Here is a 21,034-nt window from a genome sequence, read left to right on the forward strand (position 1 = left end):
GAAATGCACAGAGGGCTGTTTTGCCGCCAACAGAGATTTCACCATCTTCTGCAAGGCTAGAATTTTGTCCTAAGGTAAGAACACCCGTCGTTGTGAGGTGTCGAATAAAAGAAAGACCTAAAAAGATCATCCGCTTGGATGGAATCAACTTGGACTATTTGAAATTGAGAATCCAACCGTGAGATTCTAGTTTCTCGATCACTACTTAGATATGTGACTGAAGTACCTCTTGAGATTCTGCCTTTTAAAAGAAGATCATCCAGGTAAGGGATGATTGTAATCCCCTTGGACTATAGCAGAGCAGCCATATGACCGCCATGATCTTGGTGAAGATACGCGGGGCCGTGGCCAGTCCAAATGGAAGAGCCTAAAATTGGAAGTTCTCTGACCGAACCGCAAACCTCAAGAGGGACTGATGACCCTCCCAGATAGGAACAATGTAGATAGGCATCCTTGATGTCTAAAGCCACCATTAACTCTCCTTGTTCCATGCCGTGAATGACCTAGTGCAAAGACTCCATCTTGAACTTGGGCACTCTGACTTGAGTGTTCAATGATTTTAGATTCAGAATGGGCCTGGTTTTGGCACAAGAAAAGGTTGGAATAAAAACCCAAACCTTTTTGAGATTCTGGCTCCGGAATAATCAGTCTGGAAGAGAGGAGGGATTGGATCGCTTCTCGTAAAACCATTTGCTTTCGTGGACAAGTGGGAAGCCCTGTGGCAAAGAACCGCCTGGGAGGAAGACCGAGCAGATCAATCTTGAATCCCCGGTCCACCAGTCCCCGTACCCAGATATCTGTGGTAGACTGAAACCAACGATCCCTGAACAAGAAGATGTGCTCCCACCACTGGCGACAGCGGATGAGCAAAATGCCCGTCATGCGGAATGCTTGTCTGCAGGCTTCTGGACGTCAAGCAGACCAGGCATGGAGGCCACGCTGCAAACCGCCCGGATGACTGGCCCCTTTAAGATTGGCTCCATGAATATTGACCCCGAAACCTGCCTGAGGACCGAAAGGACCAGAACCTGGACATTCTTTGCTTGGAAGCATTAACAGGAAAAAAAAGTGCTCTTCCCTCCCGTTGCTTGACTGATAATGGAGTCAAGCTGAGGGCCAAACAAACCACCCCCAGAAAAGCATACAACCTTGTGCACCCACGCCGACGCCAAGGCAGGCCTCAGAGAGGCACCTTCTGCCACGAAATGGACTTAAGGACGGCCTCAACCTTACGATCTGTACCATCATTAAGAGTGGCTGTGTTAGGAAGAGGATTAGTAGTTACCTTGGCCAACCTTGCAAAAGGAGCATCCACACGTGGAGGCGCCTCCCATATAGCAAGAACTTCAGGAGGAAAAAGATAACACGACTGCAGTCGCCGAGATACTTGGAACTTCCTATCTGGGGAAGCTCAAGGCTCAGCCAGCAAATCTTCCAATTGGGAAGAAGCGGGGAAAGGAAAGGTTTAATTTTCCGGTGCGCAAAAAGAGAAGCCTCTGCAGCGTCGGGAACCTCTTCCTCAGGAAAATCAAGTACCTGACGCACAGCCTGTATTAACTCCTCCATACTCTGACGATCAGAATGAACCTCCTCCACCACATAAGTAGCATCCATGTCTGAATCCACCGCTATTTCACCCTTCCCTGGGAACAACAGTCAGAATCGGAATCATTTCCCTGTAGGGGTGCCGCCACCCGCTTGCGCTTACGTGAGGAAGACGGTGTAGCAGATTGCAACATCTTCTCTAAAGAGGAAGAGACCGAAACCAAACCTTGTACTGAGGATGCAAGTCCCCGTACCCAAACTGGTTCTATAGACTCCGCTGGGGTAGAAACAGACAAACCTTGACTAAGCGAACCAGAACCCATGTCATTCGCCACAGTGGAAGCGGAATTAGAAGATGGAGCAGCCACAGACCGCACCAACTGGGCAAGTTCAGCCACAGTATTGGAAAGAGACCGAGCCCAGACAGGTTCCGCGTATCTGAACCAGCAACTGCTGCTTCACAGGGTGTGTTCTCTAAAGTCTGACAGCCTGCACGCCTGACTGTCCAGACGGTAACTTAACATTACAGGCGGCACAGGTGAAACTCAACATAGAAATAACACCAGCCTTAACACGCATGGATTTTCCCTTATCTGACATGCTAACAGATGGGACAAAACACACAGATAACAATGTAATAAACACAGTATAGATGACAAGCAGCACACAAATCTAAAACAGAAAGTGAGCCTGCAAAAGACAAAACCCTGGAAAACAACAACCCCAAACCCTTTACCTTACTGGACTCAGGACAGAAAAGAGGAGAAGCTGGAGCTGTAAAATGGCTGCCTATTCTGATGTCTGCACACAAAGGAGTGAGAGACCACCAAGGAGGAAGTGCAATAGAGGAACACACCTCTCCCGCAGGGCCCAGCACTGGATTGGCAAGCGTCCAACAGGACAACCCTCTTAACCAATCCAGTGCCTAGCAGGGCTCATTATCTTAATGACCCTAGCCTTACCCAGTCCCCTAAGCTAAAAATAGATTTTTTTTTTTTTTGTAATGACAAGAATAATAAGAGGCAGCCTAACTTAGAGGACATGCTGCAATTTACTACCCGGAGAGGGTACACTTACCTGCTGCCATCCCACCTCGCGCAGTGGCTGCAGCTAACCGTCAGCAAAGGAGGAGGGGCACAGCCTGTGGCGACTGTGGCCGGCTCTTAGGAGGGCATCAAAGCATATGACGAAGAATTTTGGCAGCAGAGGCACCTCCACGTACCTCCATTTCTACTCTTCAGACAGTGCACAGTCATCCATGCTGTGCGCTGCATGCTGCAGTCTGTCCTCACTAACAGCAGCCGAGGGGTGCCGGTGACTGACAGCTGCCTACGTGGCTCAGTGAGCCGCCGGCTGTCAGGAACAGGAGACTAAAGTCTCCGATCAGTATAAAAACAAAAAAATAAACAGAATTGGGCTGCTACTCAGCCCTAAAAGCAGCCCGTTCATCGGGCACTTAAACTAAACTGAGGCTAACAGGAAGTGGGGTATAGAGGGGGAGGAGCTAGGGCTTAGTTAAACAGAAGTTTAAAGTGCCAGTTCGCCCTGACCTACTCAATACCCCAAATGTCCCGGGTGTCCTCCAAAGGAGGACAGAGAAAGATTGTTTTCATTTAATATTGGCCCAATAAGGGGATTTGTGGAAGTAACCGGTTTTTAACTAGTTAAAAGTTTTTATACTTTCGAAAAAAAAATGTGGCTTTTTGTTGCCTGTTGCTTAACAATCCGTTTTGTGACAGTCCAAGCTTAGGCAGTTGAGGACAAGCTGCCTTCTACCTTCTCATTTCCCATATTATTGACCTGTACGTTTTTCCTTGTCATGGTAGCAAAGGGGTTTCAATAAACAGTTATCAACATGATCATTGGTCCTTCCTCTCATATGTTAAATTTCCTGTATGGATAATGTTCTTTTAACAGAAGCAGCCTCTGGGGAAAGGTATTTCAAGCAGTGGTTTCTTAAAATCCTTTTATTCCAGCTTCTCCCTACATGAAGGCTGCAGGATTTCCACAGGGTGATTACCTTGTTCCTCTGCAGGAGAAAAGGTGTTTTAATTAACTTGCCATTAAATCCTTTTCTCTGAAACCAGTGGGAACACAGACATACCCATGTGAAATATCACTTAATTTAATTTATTTTATTTCTATCTGCTCAGCTTTTCTGTTCCTAGGTTCATCATCTCTTTTTTTGCTATATGTAAGCTGACCCTGCAAGAGTAGCATATTAATAATAATAATGTTATTTATCGCCAATCATATTATGCAGCGCTGTACATAGAATATTTAATCATTCATATCTGTCCCTGTCCCATTCCCTAGTGCACACACACTATGGTCCATTTTTATTAGAAGCCAGTCAAACTACCAATATGTTTGTGGAGTATGCAAGGAAACCACAATACTGGGAGGATACCCTCATAAGCTTGGAATTAATTTAAAACTCCACACAAATACAACCCTGGTAGGAATCGAACCCATGACCCGAGTGCTGTGAGGCAGCAATGCTAACCAATGCAATAATTTTTTCTTAAAATGCCCTGCCTTCTGTTAGTAGAGCTTTATCCAAGAAAGATGTTTGTTTCCCCCCACTGACTTTGGAGAAAATGATTTAGTAGTAAGTCAATAAATCCCCTTTAAAGCAGCAATCCCATGAAAAAAAAAGTTGTTTTTTTTTCACAACATAAATCACTGTGAAAGGTTATATGAAGATTATTAGTGTTTTACCATTTTCCTTGGTTTGTTCTTTCAGGCTGCTATTAATGATTTATAATACTACACAGTGTCATGTGCTACCATGGCAACCACTGTCACATGATGTCATGAGCAGAGATGTTTCGGAATGTCCCTCTGAGCTGTGTATACTGTAACCCCCCCCCCCGCCTTCACGTAGCACGCTATGAGCCTGTGTGTTTGGCAGCCATACTTGGCTACTTTTCAAAAGTCTCTCTGAAGGGTGCAAATGATTATTAGGAGGGCAACTAAAAAAATGGTGCATGTTTAAAAGGTAATTCCATTTTAAGAAATAAAATAAATCACCTATGAGGGATTGCTGGTTTAAATTGCATTATACAGGGAACAACTAGCATAGGGAGACCAAATCTGTGTTAAGGTATGATGTTATAGTGCCTAGAAAAAAGGCAGATTTTTGTATATTCTCAAATTTTAGAGGCTTATTCTAGGCTACCACATTGTACTGTACACAGGGCCAGATTAAGGGAATGGAGGCCCCTGGGCTAAGGGGGCCTCCATTCCCCTGTGAGGGTTCCCCCCCGTGATCCGAGCTGCACGACCTCCCCCCCCCCTCTTGGCACTTACCTCCTTCTCCGGTGCGCTGTCCACTCTTTACTGAGGAGCTCTCGTGAGAGTGAGACTCACGAGATCTCCTCAGTACAGAGACTACAGCTCGCCGGGAACGAGCGCAGTGAAAGTGCTCAGCAGCAATGATCGCGCCGGGGGCGCCCCCGCCCCCGCCCCCGACCAATCAATACTGCTGCTGAGCACTTTCAAGGGCCCCCTGGATGCCATAGGCCCCTGGGCTGTAGCCCAGTTAGCCCTATGGTTAATCCGGCCCTGACTGTACATAGCATTGTTTGAATGTTCAATATACAGTAAGCGTACAGCCACAAATCGTAAGTAACGTTGCTCTGCACTTCACTAGAACCTGAGACACTCATGTTTTGGGCCATGGGGCCACCCTTCAGAGCATGGCTACCATTTTGAGTTGCCCTTGATATATCCAAACTCTGGGTGAAAACATGTTAAGCAAACTGATTGTCAAAGTGATTGTGGACTAAAATTACCAGCAAGCACTTATTTTTTTCTTGTATTTTTTATTTATAGTTTATTCAGTTATTTATCTCACAATTTATTTCCAGTAACAAATGTGGCAATATTTCTTTATGATTTTGAAACAGTAATTCTCTGTTTTACGGTTTGACTAATAAATGCATGTGTGTTTTTTTTCTGGTTTTTTTCAGTTCGTCCTCTGAGCAGAGAGATCACTCTAAGCCAAGCTTATCAGAACATGTGTGCTGGGATGTACAAGGTAAATGTAGAGCTTCAGCATTTCATTTCTAATAGCAGCTACTTTGTCTGTGTTTTGTAAATTGGTGAATCTTACCTGAAGTCACTTCCTGTGTGCTTTTTCTCCTCGCCTGGGACATGGAGCTTTTATAAATAATATTAACAATTTCTTTCCCTGACAATTCAATGTAGAGGCATAATGCAAAAGCTTACATTATTTTTTGCACAAGATATCTCTGATTAAGCTTATTTTCAGAAATTCCCCCGTTTTCACTTTAGTGATGCTACTAACATTTACTTCTGAGGAGAAACCATAGATAAGTGGAGGGATTCTGAGGCAATGTCATTGGACATATTTTCTTGTTATGGTAAAGAATGCCTATCACAACATTGATAATATTACCAAAAAAATTTTTTTTTCATTGTTTAAAGCAGTGGTTCCCAAACTATGTGCCGTGGCTCCCTGGGGTGCCACGGCGATCTTACAGGGGTGCCACGGCCAGTGCCGGTGGTAAACATGGCGGGAGACTACTTGGTAATTATTTTGGCTTAGGGGTGCCTTGAAAAAATTATGGAGACCCCAAGGGTGCCTTGAAATGAGAAAGTTTGGGATCCACTGGTTTAAAGTATTGAAAGGAGACTGGTTATTGAGCAGAGTCTGGTGACCACTCATATACTCACAGCATAACTGGCTTTAACATTGTGACTGGCAGTATGACAACTGCAGACTACCCATTCAGAATTCTGAAGCAATTTATGCTGTGCATATAGCAATTTTACTAACCTCTGATTAACATAATCTTTCCTTTTTGAGAATCTTGACAATAAGCAAATTTGGAAACAAATAGAGCTCTCTAATAAAGCTGCTATTAGTTTTTTAGATTTATGGTAGTCCAGCTTTTAAATGTTTGAATTCTAATTGTTTCTTTTAGACAATGATCGCATTTGACATGGATGGCAAAGTGAGGAAACCCAAGTTTGAGCTGGACAGTGAACAAGTTCGGTATGAGCACAGGTTTGCACCATTCAACAGTGTTATCACCCCACCGCCAGTGCACTACTTGCAGTTTAAGGTAATTTTGTACATTTGCCTTCAATAAAAGGTTTACGCCAACTGCAGACTGTCGTATTTACTTGAAGGACATACTTGTGTAAGAAAAACATGTACACTTCACCACAGATCATTGTGATGAGTTATCTCTAAAACCAATTTGAAATATTATTGGGGGGAGGGTGAGGTATATTTAGTAGTAGAGATTAATTTTATTAATTGAGCATTAAATTAAATGTCTTATCTGCATATTTATGCTCATGAATACAAGTTATGTTGTCAATAGATTTAGCCATCTCCACAGGCTGCCCCTTTTCTAATTTAGGTGATATGTTTTAATAGCAGGATGGGGCAAATCCCAGGAGCCAGGTAGCTACTGTTGGCACCTAGATTTTGGGAATAATTTCTGCTAATGTCAGTGGATGATGAATATCTTATCCGGCTCCTTAAAATATCCAGACGACTTTTATATTTGAGTGACTGGCTCTTGAATCCTATATTAGAAGAGAGGCTTTACCATACATCACAGCTGTGTCCTTCTTTTTGGTTCTGTGGCTTGTAGTCTGTAAACTTTTGTAGATCATGATGCTCCATTTTAATGTGTGATGTGAAAGTAATACCTGCTTTCTCTTGTTGTACATCTAAGGAAATGTCTGACTTAAATAAATACAGTCCTCCACCTCAATCTTCAGACCTGTATATGGCTGCAAGCAAACATTTTCAACAAGCAAGAATGATTTTGGAAAATATTCCAAATCAAGATCAAGAGGTAAGATTTCTTTTATCCTTAGTGTGCATCCCATTCAGAAATAACCAGCTACATGTGTTTGCATTTGTTTGTTTTATATTAGCTAATCAGAATACTGATCACAAAAATGGGTCACTTATTTTGGATTTGGTTTGATTTATTCTGTAATGGGAAGTTAGAAGTAAAGAGGGAAGCAACTATCCCTAACTATATATTTTATCATTATCTCAGGACAAGCTATGTAATGTAATATGTGTGCCACTAGTAAGAAATTTTGTATGCATTTCTGATGCCCTCATTCTCTAAGATAGTCCTGTTGTAAGGAATTTTGACTGATACAGCAAAAACATTTAGGTGATAGGAAGCCACGGTTGGGCCACCTGAGGTGGCTGTCTATTGCTTTAGGCAGCCATTAGATTCCTTGGGGGCTAGGTCAGGTAGGGGTTGCAGTCTTAATGGAAACCCTTGCTAGCGGTGCCTTCTGTCTTCAAGTCCGTTTTCTGGGTCTTTGGTGGAATCCAAGCTTCCAGTTAATGTATTGGAAATGTGAGTGGTGCTCCGCACTCTAATCATGCCGATCGTTTGCTGCAGGGAAGAGTCGTGAAAATACAGTCGGACAATGCCACGGTGGTGGCATACCTCAAATACCAGTGTGGCATCAAGAGTCCTTTAGCCATATGCAAGATTCACATGATTTTTTTGGTGGGCTGAAACTCACGTCCAGCCTGTCATGGCAATTTTGATCCCGTGATAGAAAGTTAGGAGGCGGACTTTCGGAGCAGGTAGACTCTGCATAGTGACGAATGGTCCCTCCAGGTGTTTTGTGAGTTGGTGGACAGATGGGGTCTTGGTTGAACAACAAGGTTCATCTCTACTGCTTCATGGCAAGAAATTCTCTGGGTGTCTAAGTAGACACCATGTCCGCTTTGGCTATTCCTCCTAGTTTATCTGTTTCCACCAGCAGCCATGCTACCGATGGTCTTAAAGAAGGTAAAGAGAGAGGATTTTTTAAGTCAAGGACCATTTTATCATCTCTGTTTAGAACCTCTTTGCTTTAACAGCAAGGCTGTTGAAGCCATGATCTTTCGAGCTAAGGGTTTGTCTGAGTGCTTGTTGCAAGCCAGACTTGGAAACAGGGTTCAGCTAAATTGTCATCTTGTCTGGAGGATATGAATTGCCTGGTATGAAAAGAAGGGGTACCCTACCTCTTTTTGAATGTCTAGATTACTTATGTTCTTGCAGGATGGGCTGGATGCTGGTTTGCGCCATTGTTCACTTAGCACCTTGGGATTTAAACTTTTTGTTGAACTCTTTGCAGCATTTCCCCTTTGAACCCTTGGACACAGTGACTTTGAATTTTCTAAAGTTTAAGACTGTCTTCCTTTTAGACATTTCTTTGGCTAGAAGAGTTTTCAGAGCTCGCAGCATTATCCTGCAAGTTTCCTCTTCTTATTTTTATTGATAGGGCGGTTCTTCAAGACAAGCCTTCATTTCTCCCTAAGGAGGTGTCCAGATTCCACATGAGTCAGGACATTGTCATCCCAGCCCTGACCAAATGAAGATTTTTCAGAAGACAAGGTTTCTCTTTGTTTTCTGGATGTGGTCCGAGCTTTGTGTACTTATCTTTTGGTCCTCTAAGATGCACACAAGAGAGACTGGGCAGCCTCTAAGGTGACTGTTTGCTGGATTACGGCTGTACTCAGACAGCCATATGGTGGGGTTGGGCAGCCTGTTCCAGATCTTGGGGCCTACTCTACTTCAGCGTGGCATGGTGCCTCGACCACGCAGCTGTGTCGGGCGGCCACCTGGTCCTCCGTTCTCATGTTTACTCAGTTTTACAAAGTTCATGTTTTTGCATCAGGGTATGCCAGTTTTGGGTGACAGATGCTTTGTGCCATTTCTTCTGAGCATTCCCACCCATGATGGTGGCTTTGGAATGTCCCCGATATTCCCCAGTAGAATGCAGGAGAAGATAGGATTTTCAAATTTGCGTAAAACCCATTTCTTAGTCCATTGGGGGACACCAGGCGTCCACCCTTAACGCTCTAGTTTCTCCTTTTGTGACATGTTGTGTTTTTTGTTCAAGAGGATGATGTATTCCCCTAGTTCTGTTGTTTTCCCTCTGTTGTCTCTCTTTCTGTGGGGCTTGGTTAAACATAAACAGAAGCCTAAACAGGAAGGTGGTGTAGAGGGGGAGGAGCTAGGTAACAACTCTTGAGGGAGGGAAGACTATAATTTTCAGATCTGTTCACTTTAGGGAAATAAAGAGACATCCAGGAGAAGATGGCATAGAGGCAACATAGAGGCAACAGGACACCTTGGAGAGGAGGGAAGGGGAGAGGTCAGAAGAGATGTACATTTGGGTGTTATCGACATAGAGGTGGTACTGGAGGCTGAAGGAGTTGATAAGTTCACCCAGAGAAGAGGTGTACAAAGATAAGAGCAGAGGGCCAAGGACAGAGCCCTGAGGGACTCCAATGGGAAGTGGGACGAATAGGGAGCCTGAGGTAGAAACAGAGAGCGCCCAGTTAGAGAGATAGGAGGAAAACCATGAGAGGACAGTGTCAGAAAGGTCATTGGTGCTAAGGATGTGCAGCAGGAGAGGGTGACCTACTGTGTCAAAGGCTGCAGATAGGCCCAGGCGAGACAAGCCCAATTTTGAAGGAAGAGGGGAAGATACCTGTGAAGACGAAAAAGTTGAAGAAGTGGGCATGGGGAGAGCAGGCAGTAGGCAAGAGGGTTCTAAGGAGCTGGAGGGGGGGGTGGGGGGTATGGGATCAGGAGGGCAGGTTGAGAGTTCAACAAATAGAGAGGTTCCCAGGGGAGGAGCTTTAACAATTTATAATATTCTCATTTATTCTGTTATTATGCATTGTATACTTTGCTGCACTTTATAACTGGGGGAAAAAAACACAGAAATAAAACAAGACTGGATATTAAACTGACAGGCTAAAGAGCCACTTGAGGGAGGGGATTTGGTAACAAAAAATCAAATGTGAAGTGGAAAACTCTTTTACAGGACTTGGTCCCACATAGATTGGAGATTGTCTGCAGGTAATAATCTGTGCCATATTTTTTTTTAGGAGAATAGTAGGTTAATAAATCACATTTCCTTTAGTAAACACTGCTGTTCTGGCACTTAAAGACTTGAGAGTCTGTATTGCAACCTACTTTTATATCACAATAAAAAATTATTTAGTATAGCTTTGCAGAAATTATATTGTACTTTATTAATTTATTGTATTTATTTAGGTCAATGAAATTTTGAAAGTTGCCAAGAACAATATAGTGGTAATGAAATTGCTTGCTGGGGGCCACAAGAAGGACTCTAAGGTATGTCTTGGAAATGCAGTAATGTACATTTGCATTGCTTGTTTATTTTGCTTTTTGTGTTTAAAATTGGTGATTATGCATGTGGATTGGACCTGTTTAAAAAGTATAAATATGATCAAAGAGAAAATATAAACCACAAAAACTCTTCAGTGTGGTCCATGAAACACACAATCTGCTCATATTTAAGTATTCCCTTCTTCATGATAACTTATGAAAACAGATGGTGTTAAACAGTAGCAAGAAATGTTATACCATTTAGATATGTTGAAGGGTAAAAGCTGCATTGTGGGTTTCTTCATATGTCATTAAAGAATAAAAGAAAGTGTAAGGAAAAAATCCCCACCCATGTGAGCCTCATGACTCATTTTTCAATGGTAAGATCCAATAGTTTGTTTGCAATTGTTAAAATGGATTGAATACAAGCACTGAAGCTTCCTGTGAACAGAGCACACCACACCCAAAGTGTCTTGACATTATGTTTCAAGGTGAAAATAGTGTAGTAGACATGCACAGAAATGTTCTTTAGTGAGGACTGCAATCAGTGACTTATGAAACAAATACATGTCTGCTACAACCAAATCACACAGTATATGCAAATGTCATCTACTTAAAGGGCTTTCTAAATGCTGCATGAAAAAAAAAACGGCTACAGGAAACAAAACCATTTTGTTTTCAGTAACCATGAAATTGATGACAATTTGGTTTAATAATTTATTATGTTTGGCATAACAGGGCTATTTTAATTTCTATTGTAACTTTCTCTTTCATCTATCTGGGGGCCACTGCTAACCATGGGGTAGAGTAGGGTAGGGAGGAGTCTTGCACCCAAATAGTTAATCTTTTGCTGCTGACAGGCATATCTCCCCGCCCCTTCCCCACAGAACTCAGTTTGAAGTAGGTGCCCTAGGAGTATGGGCTGAAGTTTGGAGAGCTGCACAGTGAACTGAGTACACGGGGTTTAGGCTTTTTTTGTTTTTAGCTGTTGACATAGTGCACGAGTGGCTCTGAGACAAAGCGCACTCGTGAGCAGAGAAGGACTGTACAGCGGGGGAGCCGCGGCACCCGCTGAGAGGTTGGAAACAGTGAGACTTCTCGCAGTGTGAGATGCGCTCTCACACTGCTAGCAGAGTGAGGCGCTGCCACAGGCAGTAAGCGCCGGTGCTCTTGCCGTCCCCGGGGCCATGGAATATACCAAGTCCTCTCCTCTAGGAAAGAGATGGGGTAACTTGAGCTAATGTTTGCGCTATTTAGCGATTTGCAGAGGGGAACAGAGGAGCGGATAGCAGAGATTTCACTCACAGGAAGTGTGTGGAAATTACTGTCAGTCTGTACAGGTGAAACAGAGAGAGCCAGGGAGGGGGAAGTTAGAAAACCTCCCCCGCTGAGTGAGCAGGTGGAAGATTCCTTTTGGCGCCAAATTACAAAGGAAGGAAGGACACAGCAGCCATTTGGAGAAGGCATAGCTGCTGGCAAACATCTCCCTGCTAAGTATCATTTATTTTTCTCTGTATTGCATGGATAGAGAAGTATAATTGTAATGGGCATATATATTAAGTAGAACCTGTATAAAACAACAAAATTTGGCTCTCCTGTGTTAATTCAGAGATGCTGTAATGTGTTAAGACATAATTAGTTAGTATTTCTGATAACTATTGAGTGTTTGTGCTTGCCTGGTTGTTTGTGGCTTTATTTTTTCTCCCAATAATGACTGATAAAAGTAAAGCAACACGTGCCAAACATATGATCTGTTTAAAGTGTAACGTTAAATTAACCAGTGAACGTCTGGATCAGGGGCTTTGTGCTGGTTGTGCTGTGACACCTGTAATATTGCAGCCTAAAGACAGCCCTATTCAGGGGACAGAGCCTCCAGAGTGGATGGCAACCTTTTCACAGGGGGTTAATACCCTTGTGAACCTGTTATCTAAACCAGCAGAGATCCCAGTGGTGGCTATGAGACTTCCATCTACCTCTGAGATACAACCCCCAGTAAAGTTGGGAGGGGAAATGAGTAGTTCATTACCTCCAGAGGTTGTACAATTTCCTTCCCCGGCACTGCAAGAGTCACCCCACAGTGGGGAGGCGGGATGGTCGGGAGTGGCTAGAGATCTTGACCGACTAACCCAATTGCTGGAAAATCCTAGACATATTCGTAGTTATAAAAGACATAGATCGGCTAATACGCTGTTGTCTCTGTCTGATTCAGAGGGATCCTCGGTGGAGGAAGGTGAATTGTTAGAGGATTCTGATCTTTCATTAATAGAATCAGAAGGAAGCTCCAGACACCAGGGTATGGACGATCTGGTAAAAGCAGTACGTCAGACCTTGGGGTTTATTGAAATAGAGGAGACGAGGTCCTTGGACCGGTCTCTCTTTAAGAAGGCTTCTAAACAGGTGGTCAGGTTCCCTCCCTCAGCAGAGCTGAGAGAGATTGCAGAGGCCTCTTGGAAGCATCCGGACAAGAGGTTCACTGTGCCTAGAAAATTTGGTTCATTATATCCTTTACAAGAGGAGGACATGACCAGATGGGAATAGGTGGCGAGAGTAGATGCGCCTGTGGCGAGACTGGTTCGCCAGACCACGCTACCCGTACCAGGAACGGCAGCCCTACAGGATTCAACCGATCGTAAGTTGGAAACTTTTTTGAAATAAGAGGGCTCAGGGTGTGTTACAGGGAAGGCCGGTTCGCATCCAGTCCAACAATGCCACGGCAGTGTCATACATAAACAGGCAAGGGGGCACCAGGAGTGCAAGAGCGATGAGGGTCATGTTTCAGATTTTTGCCTGGGCAGAAAGAAACATGCCTGCGCTGCCAGCGGTGTTTATCCCAGGGAAACAGAACGTACAAGCAGACTATCTAAGTCGGCACAAAATTCTACCAGGGGAGTGGGCTCTGCATCCGGAAGTATTCCAGTTGCTGGTGGACAAATGGGGACTTCCGGATCGAGACCTGATGGCGTCAAGAGTCAACAGGAAAGTCCCAGAGTTTTGCACAAGAACAAGGGACCCACTGGCTCTGGCAGTGGACGTCCTAACAATGCCTTGGGACTTCAGGTTAGGATACCTGTTCCCACCCATATCAATGATTCCCAGGGTCCTCCAAAGGGTCAAGCAGGGAGATCGACCAGTCATTCTGGTAGCTCCAGCCTGGCCACGAAGGGTATGGTTCCCAGAGATTCTTCTGGTAGCAGTAGGTCAAGGGGTTCGGTTGCCACTTCGAAGAGATCTGCTGACCCAGGGACCATTCTTACATCAGGGTCTAGACCGGCTGACTTTAATGGCATGGCTTTTGAATCCAGTCTGTGGAGAGCCAGAGGGTTCTCTGTGAGTGTAGTAGACACTCTCCTAAGAGCCAGGAAGCCAGTTTCGGCTAGGATTTATCACCGCATCTGGCATGTGTATATAACATGGTGTAAAAAGAAATCTTACAATTCAAAATCCTTTTGGCTGGCTAGATTTCTAGCTTTTTTGCAGGGTGGCTTGGATGTGGGTCTCCGGTTGGGAACCTTAAAGGTTTAGGTGTCAGCATTGTCAGTGTATTTTCACAGACGGCTGGCGGAGATTCCGGATGTTAGAACTTTCTTGCAGGGAGTTCTTCACATCCAGCCACCCTACATGCATCCTATGGATCCTTGGGATCTTAATTTGGTCCTGGACATGTTGCAGGAGCCTCCATTCGAACCACTTTGCTCAGCGGAATTGCGGTTCTTGACTTGGAAAGCAGTTTTCCTGCTGGCTATTGCCTCATCTAGGAGGGTCTCCGAGCTGGGGGCCTTATCTTATAAAGAATCTTATTTGGTCTTTCATGAGGATAGGGCAGTTTTAAGGATTATTCCATCCTTCCTCCCTAACGTGGTGTCGGGTTTCCATATTAATCAGGAAATAGTAGTTCCGGTATTCAGAGAGGATCCTCAGGTTACTGGAACAAAAGGAAGTAAATGTTTAGATGTCGTTAGGGCGTTGCGGATTTATGTTAAGAGAACTGCAAAGATACGTAAGACAGATTCTCTATTTGTGTTATTTGATTTCGCTAGGCGAGGATGACCTGCGTCTAAGCAATCAATTGCTAGGTGGCTTACCCTAACAATTAGGGAGGCTTATGTCCGTACTAAGTGTCCTGTGCCGAAGCGTATTGTTACCTATTCTACCCATTCGGTTGGGGCGTTTTGGGCAGCGCAAAACGGGGTCTCAGCGGACCAGCTATGCAGGGCAGCTACCTGGTCCTCGGTCCATACTTTCACAAAATTCTACCAATTTAATGTTTTTGCATCTGAGGACGCCTCATTTGGCCGTAGTGCTCTACGTGTGGGGCAATCAGAGCGATCCCACCCATCAGAGGGACTGCTTTAGTAAGTCCCCATGGTTAGCAGTGTCCCCCAGATGGATGAAAGAGGATTTATACTTACGATAAATCGGTTTCTCTGATTCCATCTGGGGGACACTGCGTTCCCCCCCTCTTTTCTTTGTTTTTTGTGTTTGGTTGATTGGCATATCTTCCTAGGGCTTTGTTAATCAAACTGAGTTCTGTGGGGAAGGGGTGGGGGGATATGCCTGTCAGCAGCAAAAGATTAACTTTTTGGGCGCCAGACTCCTCCCTACCCTAATCTACCCCATGGTTAGCAATGTCCCCCAGATGGAATGAGAGAAACCGATTTTTCGTAAGTATTAATCCTCTTTTCATGTCCAAAGTATTGCTTTTTTAGCTGTGAGGCTAAATTCATCAAAAGTTTCAGGAAATATCAGAAGGGAAGAGATATTACCTTTTAAGGGTTAGATTTTGGTAGCCACAGTGTACAATCACAGTCTAAAAGGTATATTTGAAGCCTGAAACCAGGGTTAGGGTACAGAAAGTGCAAACCATTATTTGATATTGAAATATAAATTAAAATTGCATTTAATGTACAGCAAGCATCATGATATTAAAGAGGGAGGTCACAGTAAACCAGTCGCAAGGAACTGACAATTTGCACAAACTGAACAATTCCTTGGCAATATTAGTTTTTAGCCACATTATTTAGGACCTTGGTTTATCAGCTCTCAATCTTTCCTGTCCCCCTCCCTTGTGTGACCTTAAACTGGTCACGTGCACATCAATTTTTTTCCAAATAAACAAAAGCATTTTTGCACAAGGACATCAGTATACAGTTAAGAGAATACAATAATATTTTGACAACTTACCTGATTAAAAGCAATTGCTTCAAACCCATTACAGAGTTGATCTGACGGAGCATAAAGAAATTTGTGGTGCATGCACAGTTTAAGACAGTTGTAGTATTGCTGGGCTTTCATGATAAGACTACAATAGCCCTATGTCAGTGCTTAAACCCAATCCCATTCAGTTCAACATTTTCCACCAAATACAATAAGACAATAGATTGATTTGGAGCAACTATAAGTTTGATTATATGGAATAAATCATGGTCACCCCTGGGGCCTCTCTAGCACATTTGAAGTGCTATGCTGTCCTGTTCTCTCCTTCCCTCCTCTCCAAACCCCCTTCATGGCCATGCACCCTTTCATTGCTGCTCTGCCATAAAGAGCAGCAGTTGACAGAATTCTGCCCCAATTTTCAGGATGGCGAGACAGAGCTCTCAAATCGGGACTCAATTAAATCGGGTCAGTTGAGAGGTGTGGTAAAAATTTGATTTTCTATCTAAACTTTTACTGTGATTCATTATCACTGTAATCATGTGAACAGGGACCATGTCACTTTTACTCCTGGTCATTGCTCCATCAACTTACAGCTAGTCATGGAGCTCTTACCAACTGCGTATTTGTAAGAGCCTAAAGATCAGTCACGCCAGTCAGTTCATGCATTTGAATTTAAAACACTCCAAAGCGAAGCAAAGTTCAGCAAGAATGTTCACTTTCCTGCTATATGCACAAGAAACAAGTGTTTCCAAAGTCACTCTTTAAACTACTGATAATACTGATGCAAGAGCACAGGAAGTTATTTGTACATTTGCTGCACAGGAAGTTATTTGTACATTTGCTGCTCCTTAAAAAACAGTTCTTGTGACCATGAATACACTTATATTACAAAAAAATATAATCCTATGTGATATGTACCCTGCATAACACCACCGGACAGGTGTAGACATATGCAGGTAGGTGGATATCCTGGAAATGTAAGGATGGCAAGTGTTCTTTACTTCTCTTCAGTCTCTGATACTTTTCCATAAAGATTTGTTGATTGAGTTTGCAAATTGCAATAAGACACTCTGGTAGAAATATGGGACATGTGGAAATGTAAAGCTGCCCACATATGTGCTGATCCTGTCCTTGAATCAATGTCCAATATTTCCACCCATGTAGGTGGCCAAATAGGACATGATCTGGTTATTTGGCTCATGGGCGGGCAATCACACAAACTGCATTTCACATTGTTTTTGTTGTGTCTCTTCAGAGAAAACAAGAGACCTATCTAATGTTCTCATTTCTTCTTCAGGAAGCAAGGAACTGGGGCAAGCTAGAAATACCACATTGTACATCAGGCTTAGACAGTTACTGTCTAGTTCAGTGTTGGCTAACCTGTGACACTTCAGGTGTTGTGAAACTACAAGTCCCAGCATACCCTTCCAGCAATAAGCTGCTATATATTGGCAAAGCATCCTGGGACTTGTAGTTTCACAAACACCTGGAGTGTCAGAGGTTAGCCAACACTGGTCTAGTTATTGTTTAACAAAAGCTAGATTGCTGCAAATATCTCTACATTGCAACTGTAATTCTACACATTTTGATAGGATCAGTTTAGGGGTAGAAAACAACAAAACGGAGTATAAGTGATACACTTTTTTGGCTAACCCAGCATTTCCCAACTCCATTCTTTAAGCCACTGTCCCCCAGCAGTCCAGGCTTTAATGATATCCCTGCTTGAGTACACTTGACATAACTAGTTCCTCAGTCAATTTAGTTCAGCCATCAGTAATCAAGCATGAATATACTTAAAACCTGAACTGTTACAGGGGTGCTTGAGGATTGTAGATTGGAATTAATTGCCTAAAGTTTAATTTATGTTGAAAGCTTTCAAAACATGCAGATCCCCTTTCATAATTAGAATGTAGGTATTGGGAACTAAATTGATTATTTGTCTGTTGACTAACAATTTAAACGTTCCACTGTACAATGCTTCTTTTAAATCCCATTTTATTTGGTAAGTGTATTTTAAATGCATTTGTATTAAGACTGTAAAGGTGGCCACACACAGGCCAATCCTACCAATGGGAAACCAATAGTTAATTTAAAACTTGAGCAGTCAGCTTGCTTACAGACACAAGGGCCGTTCCGTCCGATCACTTCTAGCTCAAATGAAGCGGTTGCCCACTCACACAGACCAATAGCTGTGATCTTCATTGCATTATTATCAGGCATTGTGGTCAATTTTGAGCACTGTCCACTATGAATGGCCAGAATAACTTGGGTAAGAAATCCTCATTATCAGGTGTTTTATATTCACTGACTGTTAAACATTCTATCACGTGACACACATGGGTTGGATCTTTATCAGAAGTAAAAGAGGCAAGTACAGAAAGTGCTTTGATTAAAACACATGTTAAATATTGATATTGTATTTTATTAATTTGTACCATGTCCTCTCAATGTTTGGTTATTATTAATCTATACTTATAACATATCTGTGTAACTTCTCTTCTTTTAATGCAGATTCCACCTGAGTTTGATTTCTCTGCACACAAATATTTCCCTGCTGTGAAACTGGTGTAAATGATCGGCAGGGAGAAGAGACTGTGTAATACATTTTACATCGAGAGTGTTTTAGTCTATTTAATGTGTGGCTGAGTGCAGGGCTAATGTGAAAATGCAGTTTGTTTGGGTTTTTTTGTTTTTTTATTCTTTTTCTAATGCACTGGTTACTTTTTATGTAAAGCCACAAACTGTGGACAGTTTGTAAATCAGCTATGTTGGATCTATATCATGAGTGTTAAGGCATCTGTTTTTCACTAAATATTTAAAATATTTTATGTCTGTTGTTTGTTGTATATTGTATTAACAAGAAAAATGTTTTTTGAACAGATGCACTAGATCACAAAGGAATAATGGTATAACAGCCATGAGATGTTGAAACATACGCTGTTTCCCAAAGGGTGGAGTTTTCCAATTCACCTAAATACATATAGAGAAACGATATACAAGGAAGTACATGCCAAGAGGACTCTAAAAATATATAAATAAAACTTAAACATGTCCCCAAACTTAATTAACAAGCAATTTTTTAAAACGTTCATCCAAGGAAGAATTCTATTCATTAACTTATGTATAAAAACACAGCTTAATCATAGTGATCCATATTTAATGTGAAAATCTCATTGATGGTATATTTTTTTTTGGTCCAGAGAAAACCATGTCTATCACCCATCTATAAAATGAAGCCAATTTATATGGTGGTTTTACTGCTTACTCAAATGCAGAACTTTTATGTAGATATCACTTAATGACACAACAGGTATTTCACTAGCACTTGCTTCATGTAGAGTGTAAAAGTGTTTCACCATGTAAACCCTACCTTGGTACAGTTCTCAGGTGGTAGGAGGAGACAGACTGCCTGTTGCCCACCGCTGATCTAACCTGTACTAGAAAAATGATGAAATGTGAATAGGTGGTTTTGCACATAGCAGTCTGTTCCATCTCTGGCAGCTGAAACTTACAGAAAGATGTATGGCTGGGCAGCGCTTATGGCGTATTTACTATTTAAAGATGGCCATCACCCCACATCCTATTTGTCAACAACCCAAAGCTCTTCACTGCCTCTGACAGCAAGTGTTTCCTGCACTTTATTTCTCTTACCACAGAAACTCTGCATGTTACAAGGACAGACACTGCTGTATTTATCATTCCTTATAGATTTTACAGTAGAGGCCAACAGAGCGCTGATATCCCTGCGGAAGATTTATGGAGATGAACAACATATAGCTAGCTCTAGTCACTGGAGTTGTGGGGAACAGCGGATAGTGAAGTCCATTAGGGTCTTTTACAACCATGAAGGGGAGCGCATGACGGCCCTCTGTTTATCCAGTGGGCAGACACCACTGGCCACTAAGTATTAATATAAAATACATGACATTGATGAACCACAATGTAAGGTGGTGTGGCAAAAAAAAAATGCCACAGCTAGTACAGCAAATGTACAATTCTTCTGTTCCACAATGTCTAGTCTAAAATCTGGTAACCTAAACAGATATTTTGTTTACAAAAAAAAATTTGATCTCCAATAGAAACAACTGCTATCCTATACACCAGTCCATAAGAATACCTTTGTTCACATTTATGCATCCAAAAAGTGGTGTCTTGCTAATTAACCCAAGGTGCAAACTGTTAAGACAAAGCAACAATGACTAACACTAATGATTAAAATATTAATATATAGAAAATCAAATCCTGAAATGATCTATATACAAACTATACGCTACAAGTACAAAAGACAACTATCATGGTCTCCTATCTATAAATTGGTATAGTCTCCACATAAACTTATATATATATATATATATATATATATATATGAGAGAGAGAGAAAAACACCATATGAACTACAACATCAACCTTATGTTCTCAATAGTACTATCACAAATAACCATTTATTGCAGGGCTATAGGTTCTGAGCAGCAATATCTCCATATCAGCCTTTAACGGCTTGTGCAGCAGTGATATCCTCAGATGCAGAGCCAGGTAAACTGAGGAGAGGGTAAACATATTTGCATCTGCCAAGTGTGTTAGCGGAGAAAAGACTGCTACAGAGTACAGCCTGGGATTATGAAGCCCACGTGTCAGGAGTGGGGTTGCTCCTTCACAGGAGTTGGACGCAGTCTGCCTTATGACTAGAGGCGGAGCAGGGATAGGAAGGAGCTTACTGGTATAGGCAAACTACAATAAAGGTGTTTACATACGTGTGCTCTACTTGTGTAAGTGGCAATAAGGAAATGAATATGGACAGTGATAAAAAAAATTACTTTGGCTGAGGAAGTGGATATAGGTTAGCATGCCAGCATTACCCTTCTCTTCACCGCAGAAGGAGAATATGTTAGCATGCCAGCATTACCCTTCTCTTCACCACAGAAGGAGAAGAGTAACTTACAGAAATCAACTCATTTATACATGGTTGCAGCCATTTAAATCATTGCTCAGAAAATATATGCTGTTCAACACAGATTAGAATAAGTGGAGGGCGTTGATAGACACCTGAAGGAAAGGAAGGTTGTGTCTTAAACAGGATTTACTTGTTTAATCAAGGATAAGGAAAGGACAAGATCAGGGCAAAGGGCTGTTCCTTGTACAAGGAATGAAAGGTTAGCTTTCTAGAAATTATATTCTGGCTTTGAAGTCAA

The 21,034-nt window shown here is 42.5% G+C and overlaps 1 protein-coding gene across 4 annotated transcripts in view; it reads left to right on the plus strand.

Moving 5' to 3' along the window:
- The window catches only part of NAA35 (N-alpha-acetyltransferase 35, NatC auxiliary subunit), a 53,413-nt gene extending 34,740 nt beyond the window's left edge, over positions 1 to 18,673 (plus strand). For all 4 annotated transcript variants that reach the window (XM_075211066.1, XM_075211065.1, XM_075211069.1 and 1 more), the window contains exons 19-23: positions 5,520 to 5,587; positions 6,498 to 6,638; positions 7,263 to 7,385; positions 10,617 to 10,697; positions 18,357 to 18,673. In XM_075211066.1, the coding sequence (XP_075067167.1) occupies positions 5,520 to 5,587; positions 6,498 to 6,638; positions 7,263 to 7,385; positions 10,617 to 10,697; positions 18,357 to 18,416 (473 nt within the window). In that variant the 3' untranslated portion in view covers positions 18,417 to 18,673. The remainder of the gene's footprint in view (positions 1 to 5,519; positions 5,588 to 6,497; positions 6,639 to 7,262; positions 7,386 to 10,616; positions 10,698 to 18,356) is intronic.
- The last annotated feature ends 2,361 nt before the right edge of the window (positions 18,674 to 21,034 follow it).

Source organism: Mixophyes fleayi, chromosome 1 (genome assembly GCF_038048845.1).
Source record: "Mixophyes fleayi isolate aMixFle1 chromosome 1, aMixFle1.hap1, whole genome shotgun sequence".
NCBI lineage: Eukaryota > Metazoa > Chordata > Amphibia > Anura > Limnodynastidae > Mixophyes > Mixophyes fleayi.